Consider the following 17,175-nt stretch of genomic DNA (forward strand, 5'->3'; position numbering starts at 1 on the left):
CTTGTGTAACTATTTTGATGTACTGAAAAGAGTTGTAATGGAATTGGGAAAGAAGATATAATCATATAACAAGCTGAATGCTAATAAAATATTTAAATGTAACTTGAAGCCAACAATGAAGATCAAGTCACAAGGCTATAAATTATTAGTTGTCAGATTAACTGTAGGGACAGTATGCGTTCAGAGGACAGTGTTTGGATCATTTAGTGTGGTGACACAAGTTACCCTAAAATTTAGTGGTTTAAAACAACAGTGTTATCTCCCAATTGTGTGGGCCAGATGTTTAGGCAGGGCTCAGCTGGGCATTTCTCCTCCAAGAAGTATCAACTGGGATCACTGTATGGTACTCAGCTGGGGGCTGGCTTTGCCTGAGGCTCTGAGACACACAGATCTAGCACCTTGCTGCCCTTTGGCTTCTCCAGGTATCATCTCATTGTTGTCTCTGTGTGGTTTGGGCTTCTCACAGCATGTTGCTCTCAACGTAGTCATACTTCTCTCCTGGCAGCTTGTAAGAATAGGGAGGAAGGAAGTGGATGCTCTTGTGGCTTGGTTCAGGAAACTCTCACAATGTTACTGTTGCAGTATTCGATAGGTCTGGGAGGTCAGGGAGACCACCCAGCTTGATGAAAGGAACCACAGGACCCTTTTCCCCCTCCATATTGAGGATAGTGTCAATGTATTTGTGGCCATATTTAACTCATCATGCAAAGAATGGTCGATTTGGATTAGAAAGGTCAGAAAAAGCCATACAAAGAAGGTATCATATAAGCTGGTTTTAAAGAATATAAAACATTTGAAAAAAAATGAAGTGAAGTTAGGATAAGAACAAAAATATTAACTCTCTAAAAATAAAGCAGTTAACAATAGGGAAAATATGTTCAAAATGCTTAGCAAACCAAGCATTATATTTCTTCCTCAATTTATTTCGCTGTAACAACAAAAGTGACTGTGGGAATTAGTCTTAGCTTGGGCAAATCACTTTTCCCTAATTCATGAACACATTGGTTCAACTGAGAAGATGATCTTTCTTTGAATGAGATCAACTCATTTGAAGTAAAGTGAATTTGAGCTAATAGGACCAACTGGGGAAGGTCAGTCAATGTTCAGCTTGTTTGGAGAAGAGCTCACCATTAAAACTCCAAAGGTATAGACAAATGATTATAGTCAATCCTGAGACAGGATGCAGGACAGAAAGACAGGGGTATGATTTAGCAACCATCAGGCAATATGGGTTTAGCAAGTATGGTCAAGGTCCTAAGAGAGTCATGATGGAAAATGTTAGTCCTACAGGGTTTCTTATAAGGGAAAGACAGGGGTATGATTTAGCAACCATCAGGCAATATGGGTTTAGCAAGTATGGTCAAGGTCCTAAGAGAGTCATGATGGAAAATGTTAGTCCTACAGGGTTTCTTATAAGGCTTTGTTCAGAAAGGGTTAATCATCATAACCATAATTTGCTCACTGAGAAGAGGTTTTCCTGAGATTTGTAGTTCATAGATTAATAGTTCTGTAGGCATGTGTATGTGTGTGTGTGTGTGTGTGTGTGTGCGTGCACGTACATACTTCTTGTGGTATGTACAACCTCTTCTGAACCTAGTGCCTGACATTTGGCAGATATGTAATATTAATTAGGTATTACTATGCTTAATGGACTTTATTACTCATATTATCTTAACACCAATTTAAATAATCTATATGCCTTTCAAATTTTCCCTGTATAATATTAAACTGGAAACAGGCATATTTTAGTGATACCTACCAATTAAAAATCAACCATTCCTCTGTGAAGCAAGCATAGCTCTTGTTTAGCATTTCAGTTTTCAAAGTTTGTGTCTGACATGATCTTTCAATCTTTTTTTTTTCTTTTTAAGATTTTATTTATTTAAAAGAGAGGGGGAGAGCAAGAGCACAAGCGGGGGGAGGGGGGAGGGGAGAGAGGGAGAGGGAGAAGCGGACTCCCCTGCTAAGCAGAGAACCTGATGCAGGGCCCTATCCCAGGACCGCCTGATCATGATCTGAGCAGAAGGCAGCTGCTTAACAAAATGAGCCACTCAGGCGCCCCTCAATCTTTTTTTTTTTTTACACTGATATGTAATAAATTTATGAACATCAAACCTGGCATTCTAAAAACAAAGGAAGAGGGAACAAGACTTATGAGAACTGCTTTTAAAAAAATCTTTTAATGTTTTTTAACACCCTGGAGAATCATCAGATCTTAACTGTTCTTTTACGTTAGAACATAGATTTCTCTTCCCCTCTTTGATAGTTTTTAGTTTTATTTGGTCGGGAGTGCAGAAAATTCCAAGCTACAACCTTGCGGGGTAGGAGATAGCATTATCTTTTTTTTGAAGATTTTATTTATTTGACAGAGATCACAAGTAGGCAGAGAGGCAGGCAGAGAGAGAGAGAGGAAGGGAAGCAGGCTCCCCGCTGAGCAGAGAGCCTGATGCGGGGCTGGATCCCAGGACCCCGAGATCATGACCTGAGCTGAAGGCAGAGGCTTAACCCACTGAGCCACCCAGGCGCCCCTAGGAGATAGCATTATCTTAAACAGTGCTCCAGTCTGACGAAGGTCAATAGGCTTGTGCTGTTTACACAGTATCTACTTTCGGTAGTTTTTGTTTCTTGACCTCTAGGCGGCTCCTTAAAAGCTGTTAGGCTAAGCAAACAATAGGAAAAGAAAAACAGACACTGTGGGGCCTTGGGACTCCGAAACCTTAATCCAGAGAGAACCGGCTAAGCCTTCAGAGACTGGTGGGGAAAGTGTGAGCGTTTGGTACGGAGAGCAGAGAAAGACTCGTCCAGGAGGCAGGGCAGCTGGATAGCGCCTTCCACCTGCGCAAGCATTAATCTCCTTAATAACCCAGGGATGTCGGGGGGGGGGGAGCAGAAAAGTGTTGTCCATCCTCTCATCTGTCCCATCAAAGTAAATAAGTGCACTTTGCCTCAGACGAACTAACTGTAAAGGATAGTCTGTAGATTATATCTATACACACACCCATTAGGAGTTTCAAGCCGTCCTGCAGGAGACGAGCTAGACATCACCTGCCGCGTCCTTAGCAAGCTCCCGCGCAGACCTGCGGGAGCCGGGAGGGAGGAGGCAGGAGAGGATGCGGCGCGGAGGTGGCTCCTGCACATCCGGACACGCCCGCTGCGGCCGCCGAGCTGCATAATTGATGGGGGACGGGGCGCAGTCCGGGGTCGACTTCGGACGCAGTGAGAGCGTCTCAGGGGAGGAGGGCAGGGCGGCCGGGCCCCTCCCACTCTGCCTTTTGTCGCGTGTCCCGCCCCCGGGACCGACAGCAGGCCCCGGGCCACCGGCGAGTGTGCGCAGAAACTTCGGCCACCGACGGCGGTGCGCGAGGACCGCGGCTAACCTGCCGGCGCCATGCGCGCCCTCCCCGGCCTGCGGGGGCTCCGGGGGCTCCGGGGGCCGCCGCCCGCGCTGCGGCTGCCGCTGCTCCTCCTGTGCCTCCTCGCCAGCGAGCGCCGGAGCTGGGCGGACGGCAACACTACAGGTGCGAAGGCTGCGGGACCGGGTTGCGGGGGAGGGTGCGCAGGAAGGGACGCGCGAGGCCGTGCGCGGGTGAGGCCGAGGGTTTGGCCGAGGCGCCGGGGCAGGGGCGGTGGGGAGCGGCGCAGGGATGCTGGCGACGGCGGGTGGCGAGCGGCGGCCGCCTCCTCCCATGGGCCGGGCTTGGGTTGTCTAAGCTGGAAGAGGAGACTGCAGCGGACCGGGCGCCTCCGCGCCAGGGATGGAGTCTGGAAGGAAGAGCGCCCCGCGAGTCGGGGGCGTTAGTAGTAGGGCAGTGTCTGGGTGTTCCCAGGACGAGGGCGGCTAGGTGTGCGGGTGCGGGCGGGAGCAAGGTAGCGCCCGGGTTTCTGCAAAAGCGGCAGGACTTCTGAAAGCCACGCTCCCCGAGGCCAACTCCCTTCGCTGGAATCGATAGTAGGTTTAAATATCACCTCCCTGCCTGGCAGGTGGGTTGGCTTTGAGGATGTGCAAAACATTACGAAAACCAACACCAAGTTTGCCATTTTAGCTTCACCTGTTTATAATGACTTCTTGTGTTGAAAGTATTTCATCCAACCTACCTTCTAATGCAGGTTTTTTTGTGTGTGTTAACATTTTCAACGCGTTAGCAGCTAATTAGGACAGTCGACTGCCAATCAGGTTAGCAAAGAGTGCCTATCGGCAACTACATCTAAGATACTCTACACGAGATTTTCTAACTTTCATAGGAATTCACTTTTATGAGCTTACAGCATGTAGACTTTTTGTAAAATAAAGATGGTAAGATAATCAAGGATAAGATTATTCAATTTTTACAACTGTCCTTTAAAAGGCCTAGTTGTTAACAACTTGGACAAAACATTTTGGGTTGCTTCAGTTCCTAAATTTCCTTGACACCCTTTCTAGGGGACATACCTAGAAGTATGTCCCCTAGGAAGGAGGGGGACGTACCTCTTTTTCATTCATGGGACTTACAAAAAAATAGCCCCAATAGCTTGGGGCTATTCCTAGATTCGCTCCTCTTTCACTTAAGACTGTTGCAGCTTTGAGGACCATTGCATTCTGGGTCAGTTCTAGAACTGGGGTTCTCCACGTAGCTCTATGTTGGAATTAACTGGGAGCTTTAACAACTGATAGCTGGATCCTGCCCTCAAAGTTTTTGATTCAGTTGGCCTGGGATTTAGCCTGGACATCAGGTATTTTGAAGGTTCCCTTGTGATTTTAATCACGTGATCCTAAGCAGGTTAAATACCATACTATAAAATTATAATGGCCTAGAGTGTGCACTATTGGGTGAATATTTATACTGTTGGTAGGTTTAAACTGACATTCAGAGCAGACTTCTAAAGACAAAAAAGTAGGAAACAAATGGAAGTGGAATAAATTAACAAAGTTGTAAGTAAGTGGGATGATGTATGTAGGTATGGTGAGTGTGTGTGTATAGTGTCAGTCTGACCTTTTAGCTCCACTTGAGTTAAAATTGTAGAATGATATGCCATATGAAAGGTATTAAGTTAGCATCTATTGTAAGGCAGAATTAAAAATTGTGGAGAAGAAAAAAAAAGAAAAATAAATAAAATTTAAAAAAGTTGTGAAGCAATCTTATCTCATTTTATAGACTCTGTATGGATCTCTGTGAGATTCTGTTTCCTCTTTGCTAATGGCTGTTAGGAAGTTTACTGGGTATTTTTTATCTGGGTGCATTGAACCAACTTGGAAAATAGGTTTTCTGTAAACCTAAGACTTGGGGTCAAAATTTAATAATAAAAATGGTTATAATTAGTCATATTTACTATATAACAACTATGTGCCAGGCATTGCACTGTGCAGTGTATAACCCTATGAGTTAGTTTTTATTGTCCCTGACTTTCAGATGAGGACACTGGAATTTAGGGAGATTAAATGATTGCCCAAGTGTATATAACTATTTAAGTAGTAGAGCAGGAAACTTAGCATTGTTCAGTCTGACTCCCAACGCCTGTTTTCTTTCTTTCTTTATTTTTTTATGTTTTTATGTAAGCTCTGAACGCAATAGGGGGCTTGAACTCATGACCCTGAGATCAAGGGTTGTTTGCTCTACTGACTGAGACAGCCAGGCGCCTCCTCCAATGCCTGTTTTCTTAAACACAATACTCAGTTGTCTCTGTGAGATAACTGGGTATGTCTATGAAAGTTTGGAACCACTGACAGGGCACGGTGTGTGGATCTAAATGCTTGACTGGAGCCGAAGGACATGCTAACATACTTGGAGTTCTAGAATAAAAAGTTTGGCACAGGGACTCACCTTAATTCTTTTAAGCTGTTTCAAATAAATAAGAAAGGTAAAGTAGCTTTATAAAAGCAAATATTAGATAAATGGGACTATTTAAACATCTTTATTATTACTTTTAAGTAGAAAATTGAGGGAAGGGGTCATTTATCTTTTGAAAAATGTGTCTGCAGAGGAGTCATTTGAAACGATCGTATTTAGCTTCTGGAGGACATTGCTTATATACTCTCTTGATCAACCACCTTCCTTTCTAGAGACACTCCCCAACCCACATACATACGTACACAGCAACTGCCTAGGAATAAATATTTTGAGAACAAATGTTATTCAAGCACCTACATGCTCTTGACATTGTGTTAGTCTGTGTCTAATAGAAAACTTCAGCAGTGTTTTAGCGATTTCAAGTCATTTAAATTGTTTAAAAAGAACAGATTAACTATAACCTTATCTTACCTTATCTTTAATGGAGTTGTCTGATGCATCAAAATTGTGACCTTAAATTATCATCACATTTAAAATTATATAAACATTTGTTAAGAATTAGTTCAACTGCCTTTGCTTCTTCCTGTCCTTTTTTTCTGACCTTTTGTCCCCATCTCCGTCTCCTTTTTATGGGAATGGGTCCTATACGCATTAGGTTGGGGAATGCTAGGAGGCAACCTCTCTTGCTGGAGGAAGCCAGAGGGTCCCAGGTCAGGGAATTAGAGGCTGAGCCAAGTCTGGAGGGCATCCAGGTAGGGGAGTGGCTCCATGTACAGTCCTAGAGCCTGAGCACAGGGAGGTGGGTCCTTCTGCAGAGTGGGGTCCTAGATCGGCCTCAGAGCTGAGCAGAGTGACAGAGGTTTCTGTGCAGGGGCAGCCTGACATTGTGGTGTCTGATCCTGATCTGGGGGTGTAGGTTAAGCATGCAGAGGGCAAGTAGTGGAGGATGTCGGAGCTGAGTGGTGTGGAAGACATTTCTTTGGAGTTAAGAGTGGCAGTGGCAATGGGAGATTAGTTGCATACAGGGAGACTGAGCAAGTAAGTAAAGCTAGTAAGGGTAATAGGATCTGGGTTTTTTCTAGAGAAGAAGGAAATAAAGAAAGGGGGAAAACCAGAGTGAAGCTTGTGGTGTTGGATTGCATCTGAGAGCATTGGCATAAATTCATGTCTTCAGATCTGTCATGATCTATCTTTCATTTCTATATCTATGTAACAGATGCATAGACATAAATGTGTATATGTGTAAATATATGTATAATGCATATATATCACATATATTTTTATATATATGTGTATGTGTGAATATACAGGTATGTATTACTCTGCCCACTGAAGCAGAGAAATGATTTCCCAATAGTGGTGAGTCATATCTTGATCTACATACCATTCTCTACTAGTGGAACGAGGACTTCTTGAAGAAATGGCTGATTTTATGAATAGGGAGGAGAAAGGATAAGACAAGCCCAGAACCTCTTGTGCCAGAAAGCAGTGAAGTGCTCAAAGAATGATGGGCCATGTCCGAAGGATACAAGAGCAAGAGGGCTCCCACTGGACAGATCTGGGACAAATTGAGCATCAACATAAATAATAAGACTAATGGACTTGTATCCATTAGTAGCCACTGAATAATGCCCACTGAATAATACTGATATTCATGAGTATATACCGATAGAAATTAATTAAATGGATCAATTGGAAAGTTTGATCAGGCACAAGATACTACATAGTTTTAAAGTAAGTTCCCCCAAAATGCATAAAGTAGTATTCATGAAAAGAGAAAAAGAAAAAAAAAATTCGTCTTTATTGTGGAGCAGCCTGGCAGACACTGCTGTAAACAAATGGTCAAAGTAAAAGCCATCAGCAAAGAGAGGAAGAGAAACGGGCCATCTGATAGGATGCAATGAGAGAGCACCACATCCCCTCTGTGATGTATTTGCCAAAGGTCTACTCCAAATCTAGTTACATTACAACATAACCATACTGGAACTCTACTGGTTCTAAGAGTCAAGAATGGCTAAAGCTGAGAGAGAGTGAAGGAGAATAGAGGGGACACGGCAGCTGAGAGCAGCATGTAATTCTGAACTACAACCTTTGGCTGAAGAATACATCTCCAGGACTTTTGATGAAACCTCGATGAGCTGCGGGATGAGATGGTAATGCATCAATATCAATTTCCCAACTCTGATGGCCGTGTGGGGATGAAGTGGAGTGGGGGTAGGTCCTTTCTGGGAATGCACGGTCGTGTTCTAGAGGGGGATGAGTCATCAGGTCAGCAGCAGATTCTCAGGTGGTTGGGGGAAGAATTCTTTATTCTCTACTCAACCTTTTTGTCTGAGATCTTTTGAAAAGAAGTAAAAAGAATTTCACCTCTTTCTGAGAAAGCTTTCCTTAGCATAGACATTAGGCCATAATGAGAGTTGAGAAACTGTCATCAGTTTATGTAATTAAGTACCATTTTCCAAAGGGGTAGTTGTCCTCAAACAGATTATAAGTGTGGAGGCTGTTTGTCCTGGACTGTCCTCTTTTGAAATTACTTTCGTATCATTGGTCTCCCGTATTTCATAATATAATGTGAATTGTAGAAATAAACAACTGGGACACACAATGACATAGAAGAAAAACTGGGTGGCTCAGTCAGTGGAGCCTATGACTCTTGATCTCGAGGTTGTGAGTTCACAACCCATGTTGGGTGTAGAGATTACTTAAAATAAAATCTTGAAAAGAAAGAAAAAAAACTTCAAAACGTTTTATTAAAAATAAAACCCCCTACTCCTAATAAAACATAGTCACTCTTCACGCATAATAAACTATCTCAAATAGTATGTTGTCAGTGTAGAAATAATGGATGTTATCTTTGAAACTAGTGTTATTCTTTTAATCGAAAATAACATTTTTCTGTAAGTTTTAAAGTTGTGATTATATCATTACTAATGTATCTCTACTCCCAAGATAGAATCATTTTTATAGCCTTATAATGACATAGTTCTGAGATCCTGAAAGGGAATTTAGATATCTCATTTGATTGATCTTGAAGCTCAAAGTGCTTTCAGGATGTAGCCAAGAGTCTGGAGATTTCCTGGTTTGCATTTTAAAACTCTATGTAGCGCTTAGTGCGTCTCCATAAAAGGTCCTCAAAATAGGCTCCAGGCAAGAGTGGGGTTGGCCAAAAAGGGTGGTAAGAAATGTTCTTGCTTTAAAATATCTACACGTAAAATACATCAAAAGGACCTCAGGGCCACAGGGCCATTTGAAGATTATTAAAAAACATCCCTTTGAAGAATCAGAGTTGAGGATACTCCTGCTGTGAAATCAGGGTTTCTCAGCCTTGGCATTATTGACATTTGGGGCTGGATAATTCTCTGTTGTGGGGCATTGTCATTGCAGAATTCTTAGTAGCAGCTCTGGCCTCTCCTATGTAGTGGGTGAGTTGTGTCTCCAAAAAAGTCATGTTCAAGTCCTGACTGTTTGTACCCACGAAACATCATTTGAGAGTAACGTCTTTGCAGATGTAATCAAGTTAGCATGAGGTCATACTAGATTAGGGTAGACCTTTAACCCAATGACTGTGGTCTTTATGAAAGAAACCAGAGGGAGATTTGGATAGGGAGACAGACATACTCAGAGGGAAGATGGCTGTGAGATGGAGCCAGAGATGGGAGTGGGGCCGGTAAGAGTCAAGGAATGCCAAGGATTGCTGGCCACCCCCAAAAGCTAGGAAGAGGCAGGGAGGTTTTCTTCCCTAGAGCCTCCAGAGGGGGCAAAGCCCTGCACCTTGATTTCAGGCTTCCCGTCTCCAGAACTATGAGAGAATAAACTTCTGGTGTTTTAAGCTGCTGTGTTTGTGGCAATTTTTTCTGACAGCCCTAGGAAACTACTGTAACCTATTAGATACAAGTAGTAACCTCCTTCAAGTTGTGGCGTCCACATGTCTCCAGACATTGCTACATGTCCCGTGGAGGGCAAAAGTCAGCTCCAGTTGAGAACCACTGAACAGAATCTAGGTCTTATCAAAGAAAAATCTAGTGGGTGAAACATTGGAAAAGCCCACAGTCGTTAGAAAGAACAGGAATGCTAGTCAGACTTCTGGTGTTTTATTTCTTAAGAGTTTTATTTGGTCTAAGATTCACTGTTAACATATTTTAATGACCATTTAGAGGTAGTCTGAAACACGAGTTTTTAACGCTGCCTTTTGACATGGGTTTTATTGCAATAATCCGTTTTCAAAGGAAAGATCAATTTGTTTATATTTCAATATGACCAAGGTTTAAAACCAGTTTTACAAGGCTTGGAAAAGTGCGCACTGTTCTTGCTATTAGGCTTTTTAATTGTTCTTCAATTGTTGTTGGTCTAAAAATGCCCCCCCCTTTTTTTTAAGAGGGAGAGAGTGTGTTGTGAATGTGTGCAAGTAGAGTGGGGGAGGGCCCGGGGGAGAAGGAGAATGTTAAGCAGCCTCCATGCCCAGCGCAGAGCCCAGTGCAGGGCTCGTCCTCACAACCCTGAGATCATAACCTGCGCTGAAATCAAGAGATGCTTAACCGACTGAGCCACCCAGGCGCCCCTAAAAATGGCCTTTTGCCCAGTGGTTCTCATTCTATGGAGAAAAGATAATGGGCTTTCTGTTTGTTTTTTTTTTAACTGTCCCTGACTTAGAAGACTGACTTATAAAATGTCCCCATCAGGAATTTATTTTCTTGCCAAACCTTCTTTTCTTGACAAACTCTCTGTGGATTATAGTGTCTGGGAATCAATATAGCCTTAATTCTCCCCTTCTCTTCTTTCTACTATTGCCATTATAGATGGGATAAGAATACTGTATTCCTAGCTTCCAGAAGTAGAACTCTAAAAGCACCGTTTATTAGAAATATTGGTAATTAGATATTTTAATGCTATAGTTTAGCCATATCATGGCTTAAATGGCCTTTACAATTTGGCAAGAGATCTTGAGGTTATATATAGCATTGCTTCCATGAGGAAATATATTCTGAATTCCAAACCTTTGTTTTATAAATAGTATGTATTATCCATTCCTAGGTTATAGTGTTTTTATAATTGGGCTATACATTTATAATACTGTGTATCAGAAGGCTAAAATTAAAATTTAATAAAAATATTGGTAATTATGCATACTGATAGCAATCAGTACATTATATGGAGGAGAGCGAGAAAGAGAGAGAATGATATTTACCCTAATAATAGCTTTTACTTACACCTTTCTCTACATGAAATCTAGACCCTTCCAGGATCATAAAATATAATAAAGTTGTTTGGGGGGGGATTTAGAGAAAAGGCTTATTTTTTTTTAAAGATTATATTTATTTATTTGACAGAGAGAGATAGTGAGAGAGGGAACACAAGCAGGGGGTATTGGAGAGGGAGAAGCAGGCTTCCCACCGAGCAGGGAGCCCAATGTGGGACTCGATCCCAGGACCCTGGAATCATGGCCTGAGCCTAAGGCAGACGCTCAACCAACTGAGCCACCCAGGTGCCCCCAAAATGCTTATTCTTAAACAGAGGTGTGATTGAACTTTTCTGATCTAGAGGAAAGCAAATGTGAAGACCCAATGTAGTGTTCTAGTATTACTTATCCTTTTTTTTTTCTTCCCAATTTACTTCAATTAAAATGGAGCTCCAGAATTAAATATGTAAAAATGTTACCTTAATATTGTAAGTAGAAATTAGACCGTTTATCTCTTAAAAATATTAATAGCGTATATTATAAGCTCATCTAGCAATGTCTATTTTAAAATGTAATATGTGACAGATATTTAAGTAGAGACCATTTTGCTATTTTACAGAAACTAACAATAGGTGAAAATTAGGTCGTTACTCAGCTCTTTGATGCAACACTGGCATGCCCCTTGCCCCTGCAGAGGGAGAAAAATCTTTAATCTTTAGAAAAACTATTAGATGTTACTTCTTAATGTGGCATTTTTGCCACTAACTGTAAAAGAAGGCCGGGTGGAAAGTTTCCTGCCATGATTAAGAGAGGGATGAGTGTGACAACTTGAGGAATGTATGCTGTGATCTTGGCGCCATCACTCAGTATTAGACTCTTCTGATCCTCCCTCTTTTTTCCATGAAATGAAACCCCGAGTAACAAGTCAGAGGCAGGACTTGGATTAGGATCCAAATTCCTGCCTCTCCATTTTGTGTTTCTTTTTGTGACTCAGCCTAATCCTTTAGGGGGAGTATTCAAACCACATCTGCCTGACTCTCCTGCCAGTTTCCTTTAAACACCCATCTCTGCCTCCTGCCAGTTGTCCTCCTACGGAAAGCAATAAGGTTTACGTTCCCACTTCTTTGATTTAAAAAAAAAAAAAAAAAAAAAAAAAACAAACAAACTTGGCTAAGCAAAGAACTTCTCACTTTTACTATTCTAGCACCTTCTGTGGAAGGCCCTGCTTTTTCCACTCTAGACGTTTATGTACGTCGCCTTTTGGAGGGACTTTCCTTGAGGCAAACAAACAAACAAACAAAAAAACCACAAGAATCGCACATGTTCTTTTGCACTTCGGGCTTGTTCAGTGGAATCTGAAGCCTGATCAAGAAAAATGCTTTAGAGGGGATACGAAGTTAGGGTACAGGTGGTGGCTGGTTTATGGATGTCTGTATTTTTAATCTATGGACAGGCGGTGGGAAGTGGTTGTAACAGCTCGTATCTTCTGGAGCTGCCCAAACTTCTCTATTCTTGAAGCTTGGCTTTTTTCCCCCCTCCCATTCCATCAGCTCCTGTGAGCTTAGATTTTGCCCAAGCCACGTCTAGACCTCTCTTCTCTTGTGCTAATACAGGTAGGCTCTCCCATCCAGGCCCGATACCGAGAAATGGCAAAATAACCCCAGCCTCTGACCTTATCTCTGTGGCATCATCTCCACCTCTGTTCCACCTCCAGAGTCTCTCAAAGATGTAAATCAGGCTTCATCCTCTGCCTCTCCCCTGCCAAGTTGGAAAATACCCAGGCTAGTAGTTATAGTCATACTATGAATGGGTGGCACTCTGAAATTTTAATGACTCTCACTTACAAATTGGGGGCCTAAATCGCTGTTATTATCATCCATGTGGTCCTGTAGGGACTGAGTTTGCTCAGCTTCCTGCTCCTTACCAGCATCAAGCATGGATCAAGTGCTCCCTATATTCACTTATTTAAATAAAATAGGAAGGATAAAACACATTTTTTCAGCTTATGTCACTTTCTTATTGCTTTTGATAGTGTGACTAATACTACTAATAATATGAATAAATAATATTAGACTATCTCAAAGGATTATGGTCTTGTTTTAGGGGTAAAGAGTGTGATGAGAAACCTCACAATTACATTCAGCTCTAGAGTAGGCTAGGCCAAGAAAGGAGACTCCCTAGCAAGGAAGCAAAGATATCAAAGCTTATGTTTTGCATGTTTTCACTGAAGGGATGATCTAGAACAGCTCATTCCTTCCCAACCACACCCTCCTGGCTTTCTATCTGTAAGTCAAAAGCATCTACTTTCATCTTTCTGAGATATTTCCTCTTAAATACAACCTCTAAGTGAGCTATGCCCTAAGAATGGAAAAACAATTTTTTTCATCAGAAAAAGAATGTTGATAGGAGCCTTTTGGGCTGTGTGTGCATGTGTGTGTGTGTGTGTGAGAGAGAGAGAGACAGAGACAGAGACAGAGACGTGGAGACAGAAAGAATATGAATGAATGAATATTAAATGTGAGTGGAAGAAATGTTTTCTATTCTTGATAGCCCAGTCAGACACTCGGGGCATATTTTCTTGTACAATCACTGTCAGGGGGTGGTATGATTTACATATTAAATTTGTTAAAAGGATGACTTTATGAGAAAGTGCCCTCCACCTTCCAAAGCTGCTTTAGAAGTGATCCAGCCTTTGGAACACAGCTTACTGGAGAGTGAGGTTCTGCTAGGTAGATTTGTTTATTAGGCAATGTTGTCAAACCTGTGCATAAGCGGAGACAACAAAGGTGATCACCAGCTTTGATAATATTTTTCATACACATAAGAAAAGAACTGGAAATCTAATCTTGCACTAGGAGTAAGTTTCTGCTCAGAGTATTAGGAAAGTGAAATAAGAAAAAGGCTCAGGTTTAATTTAAACTGAATGAGAAGTTTTAAGAATGCAGCCAAGACTACAGTCTTTTCCCCTTTTCTGACTTATTTGTTGGAATTGGGGTCGTTTTTATGGGAGATAAGTTCTGATGCCTCACAAAGAACAGTAGCCTCTGTACCAAAAAAAAAAGGAAGTTTTGAGGAGAGTGGAAGGGAGGAAAAGGAAACTTTTTTTTTTTTTTTCAATAAAGATTTTGAAAAGGTGAGAGAAGTGGCAGAGGAGAACCAAAAGTCAGTTTGGTAGAGCTGGTCTATAACTGTAGCTGGAAAACCAAACAACAGAAACTCTAACTTTGTATCCATTTTCTCTTCTCTGTCCTCATTTTATGCCCTTTATTATGGTCTCTCTGTCTCTCTTTGTTCACTCACCTTCTTTCTGCCTCTTTGTGTCTGTCTTTTTCCCGGCAGTCTTGTCTCATTCTTCAGTATCTTCATGTATGTTTCATAATGAAACTACAAATGGTAGGATAAGACAATAATTTTTTTTACGCTACTTGATTAAATCAGTAGGGATTTCTCAGTAAAGAAAAGAGCATAGAAAAAGTTGGAAATTTGGTCGCATTTGATAGCCCAATATATTTCTGAATATCTGCGAATGTATGAGATCTAGTTCCTTGGAGCTTCCTGAAAACGTTATTTTTCCCTAATAGTATACAATATAGAATATCAGCTGTTACAAAATAGCTTGCAGTCATTTCATCTTGATAATAATATGCGATCGCATTTTCTTTTTCTTACAGCTTCACCTCTTACAAGTCTACCCATCCCAGAAGTAATGATGACAAAATACTCTAACCTTTCCTTGAAGAGTCAGAACATCTCACTGACTGGTAAATGTGTTGCTTCAAATAATACAGTGCCCCCCAAAGTTTTTATTTTTAAGTAAGCCATTGCATTTTGCCTCATAAATTATTAATCCTTGCTCACGGTCTGGTGGGAGACACACACCAGTACCTCATACAATTAGAACACAGTATGTGGGAGTCTACCGCAATGAGGACAGTGTTTACTCTGTGTGCTGGGAGGGGGCGGCTGGCCAGAGTGGGTAGCCCGAGAAGGACTCTCTAGAAGAGGGACTCCTGGGAAGAAGGGAGGGTTCATTTTGATTGACAGATACTCTTAAGTTTTCATCTGTTCTTGCGGTGCCTCCGTTCAGATCTCTCTGCACTGAAGAGGGAATTTGTGTACCCCCGGAAGAGCTTTAGGCAGGGAAATTAAAAATGCTATCGAGTGAGTCAATGACAGTGCCATGGAAAAGTAAGGAAGGCATTCTGCACTGAAACTCAGCTTGGCTTTCTTTTTCACAGTTTTAGATTCCAGTAGTTCAAAAGGAATCACAGATTTTTTTAAAGGAGTAAGAGTAATTGTCTATTTTAGGAACAATGTTACAGGTGTAATTAGAATTTAAATATTGTAAACGCATTTACAGAGTCAATAACATGTTTTCTCCAGTTATCTGTTCAGTCTTTAACTGTCCTTTAGTCTTTTTTTTTTAAAGATTTTATTTATTTATTTGACAGCAATCACAAGTAGGCAGAGAGGCAGGCAGAGAGAGAGAGGGGGAAGCAGGCTCCCCCCTAAAGCAGAGAGCCTGATGCGGGGCTCGATACCAGGACCCTGAGATAATAACCTCAGCCGAAGGCAGAGGCTTAACCTACTGAGCCACCCAGGCGCCCTGTCCTTTACTCTTAAGAACTGTTTCTCTCTTTCTCATATGAATGAAAGCTATGCTTCCCTCATCTCCCATCTGATACCAAAGGAATGTTTGCACTGCCCTTTTTGGGTAGAAAAAATTTTTTTTATTATCTTGTACAACTCCTGTTTGTTCTCAGGCTCTATTCCAATATTTGGAGTTTATTCTAGATTGTAAAAAGTAATTACAGGGGGCGCCCGGGTGGCTCAGTGGGTTAAAGCCTCTGCCTTCGGATCAGGTCATGATCCCAGGGTCCTGGGATCAAGCCCCACATCGATCTGCTGAGCAGAGAGCCTGCTTCCTCCTCACTCTGCCTGCTTCTCTGCCTACTTGTGATCTCTGTCAAATAAATAAATAAAATCTTAAAAAAAAAAAAAAGTAATTACAGGGCACCTGGGTGGCTCATCTGTCTTCAGCTCACATCGTGATCCTGGGGTCCTGAGATCAAGCCCCACGTAGGGCTCCCTACTTAGCAGGGAGTCTGCGTCCCCCTCTCCCTCTGCTCCTCCCCTTTGCTAATGCTCTCTCTGTCAAATAAATAAAACCTTTTTTAAAAAAGCACTTACAGGGGCGCATGGGTTAAAGCCTCTGCCTCTGGCTCAGGGTCCTGGGATCGAGCCCCACATTAGCCTCTCTGCTCAGCAGGGAGCCTGCTTCCCCCCCCACACCCCCCCCACCCCTGCCGCCTGCCTCTCTGCTTACGTGTGATCTCTGTTTGTCAAATAAATAAATAAAATCTTTAAAAAAGAAAAAAAAAGCACTTACAACACTTCTATGTTATTTTTAAAATTAATTTTATTTTTCATTAATCATGTACAATATAGCATTTTAGCTGTTACAAACTAGCTTATAGTCATTTCATCTTGATAATAATATTTGATCACATTTTCTTCTTACAGCTTCACCTCTTACAAGTCTACCCATCCCAGAAGTAATGATGACAAAATACTCTAACCTTTCCTTGAAGAGTCAGAACATCTCACTGACTGGTAAATGTGTTGACTTTCAAATAATACAGTGCCCCCCAAAGTTTTTATTTTTAAGTAAGCCATTGCATTTTGCCTCATAAATTATTAATCCTTGCTCACGGTCTGGTGGGAGACACACACACCAGTACCTCATACAATTAGAACACAGTATGTGGGAGTCTACCGCAATGAGGACAGTGTACTCTGTGTGCTGGGAGGGGGCGGCTGGCCAGAGTGGGTAGCCCGAGAAGGACTCTCTAGAAGAGGGACTCCTGGGAAGAAGGGAGGGTTCATTTTGATTGACAGATACTCTTAAGTTTTCATCTGTTCTTGCGGTGCCTCCGTTCAGATCTCTCTGCACTGAAGAGGGAATTTGTGTACTCCCGGAAGAGCTTTAGGCAGGGAAATTAAAAATGCTATCGAGTGAGTCAATGACAGTGCCATGGAAAAGTAAGGAAGGCATTCTGCACTGAAACTCAGCTTGGCTTTCTTTTTCGCAGTTTTAGATTCCAGTAGTTCAAAAGGAATCACAGATTTTTTTAAAGGAGTAAGAGTAATTGTCTATTTTAGGAACAATGTTACAGGTGTAATTAGAATTTAAATATTGTAAACGCATTTACAGAGTCAATAACATGTTTTCTC

At 41.8% G+C, this 17,175-nt stretch overlaps 1 protein-coding gene across 1 annotated transcript in view; it reads left to right on the top strand.

The window, feature by feature from the left end:
- Positions 1–3,388: 3,388 nt before the first annotated feature.
- LOC111140772 (embigin) overlaps positions 3,389–17,175 on the top strand; it is a 45,688-nt gene continuing 31,901 nt past the window's right edge. The window contains exons 1-3 of the mRNA XM_022492961.1: positions 3,389–3,518; positions 14,613–14,702; positions 16,465–16,554. Of these exons, the coding sequence (XP_022348669.1) occupies positions 3,389–3,518; positions 14,613–14,702; positions 16,465–16,554 (310 nt within the window). The remainder of the gene's footprint in view (positions 3,519–14,612; positions 14,703–16,464; positions 16,555–17,175) is intronic.

The sequence above is a fragment of the Enhydra lutris genome, unplaced genomic scaffold (assembly GCF_002288905.1).
Source record: "Enhydra lutris kenyoni isolate GAN:26980312 unplaced genomic scaffold, ASM228890v2 scaffoldscaffold5, whole genome shotgun sequence".
Classification (NCBI taxonomy): Eukaryota; Metazoa; Chordata; class Mammalia; order Carnivora; family Mustelidae; genus Enhydra; species Enhydra lutris.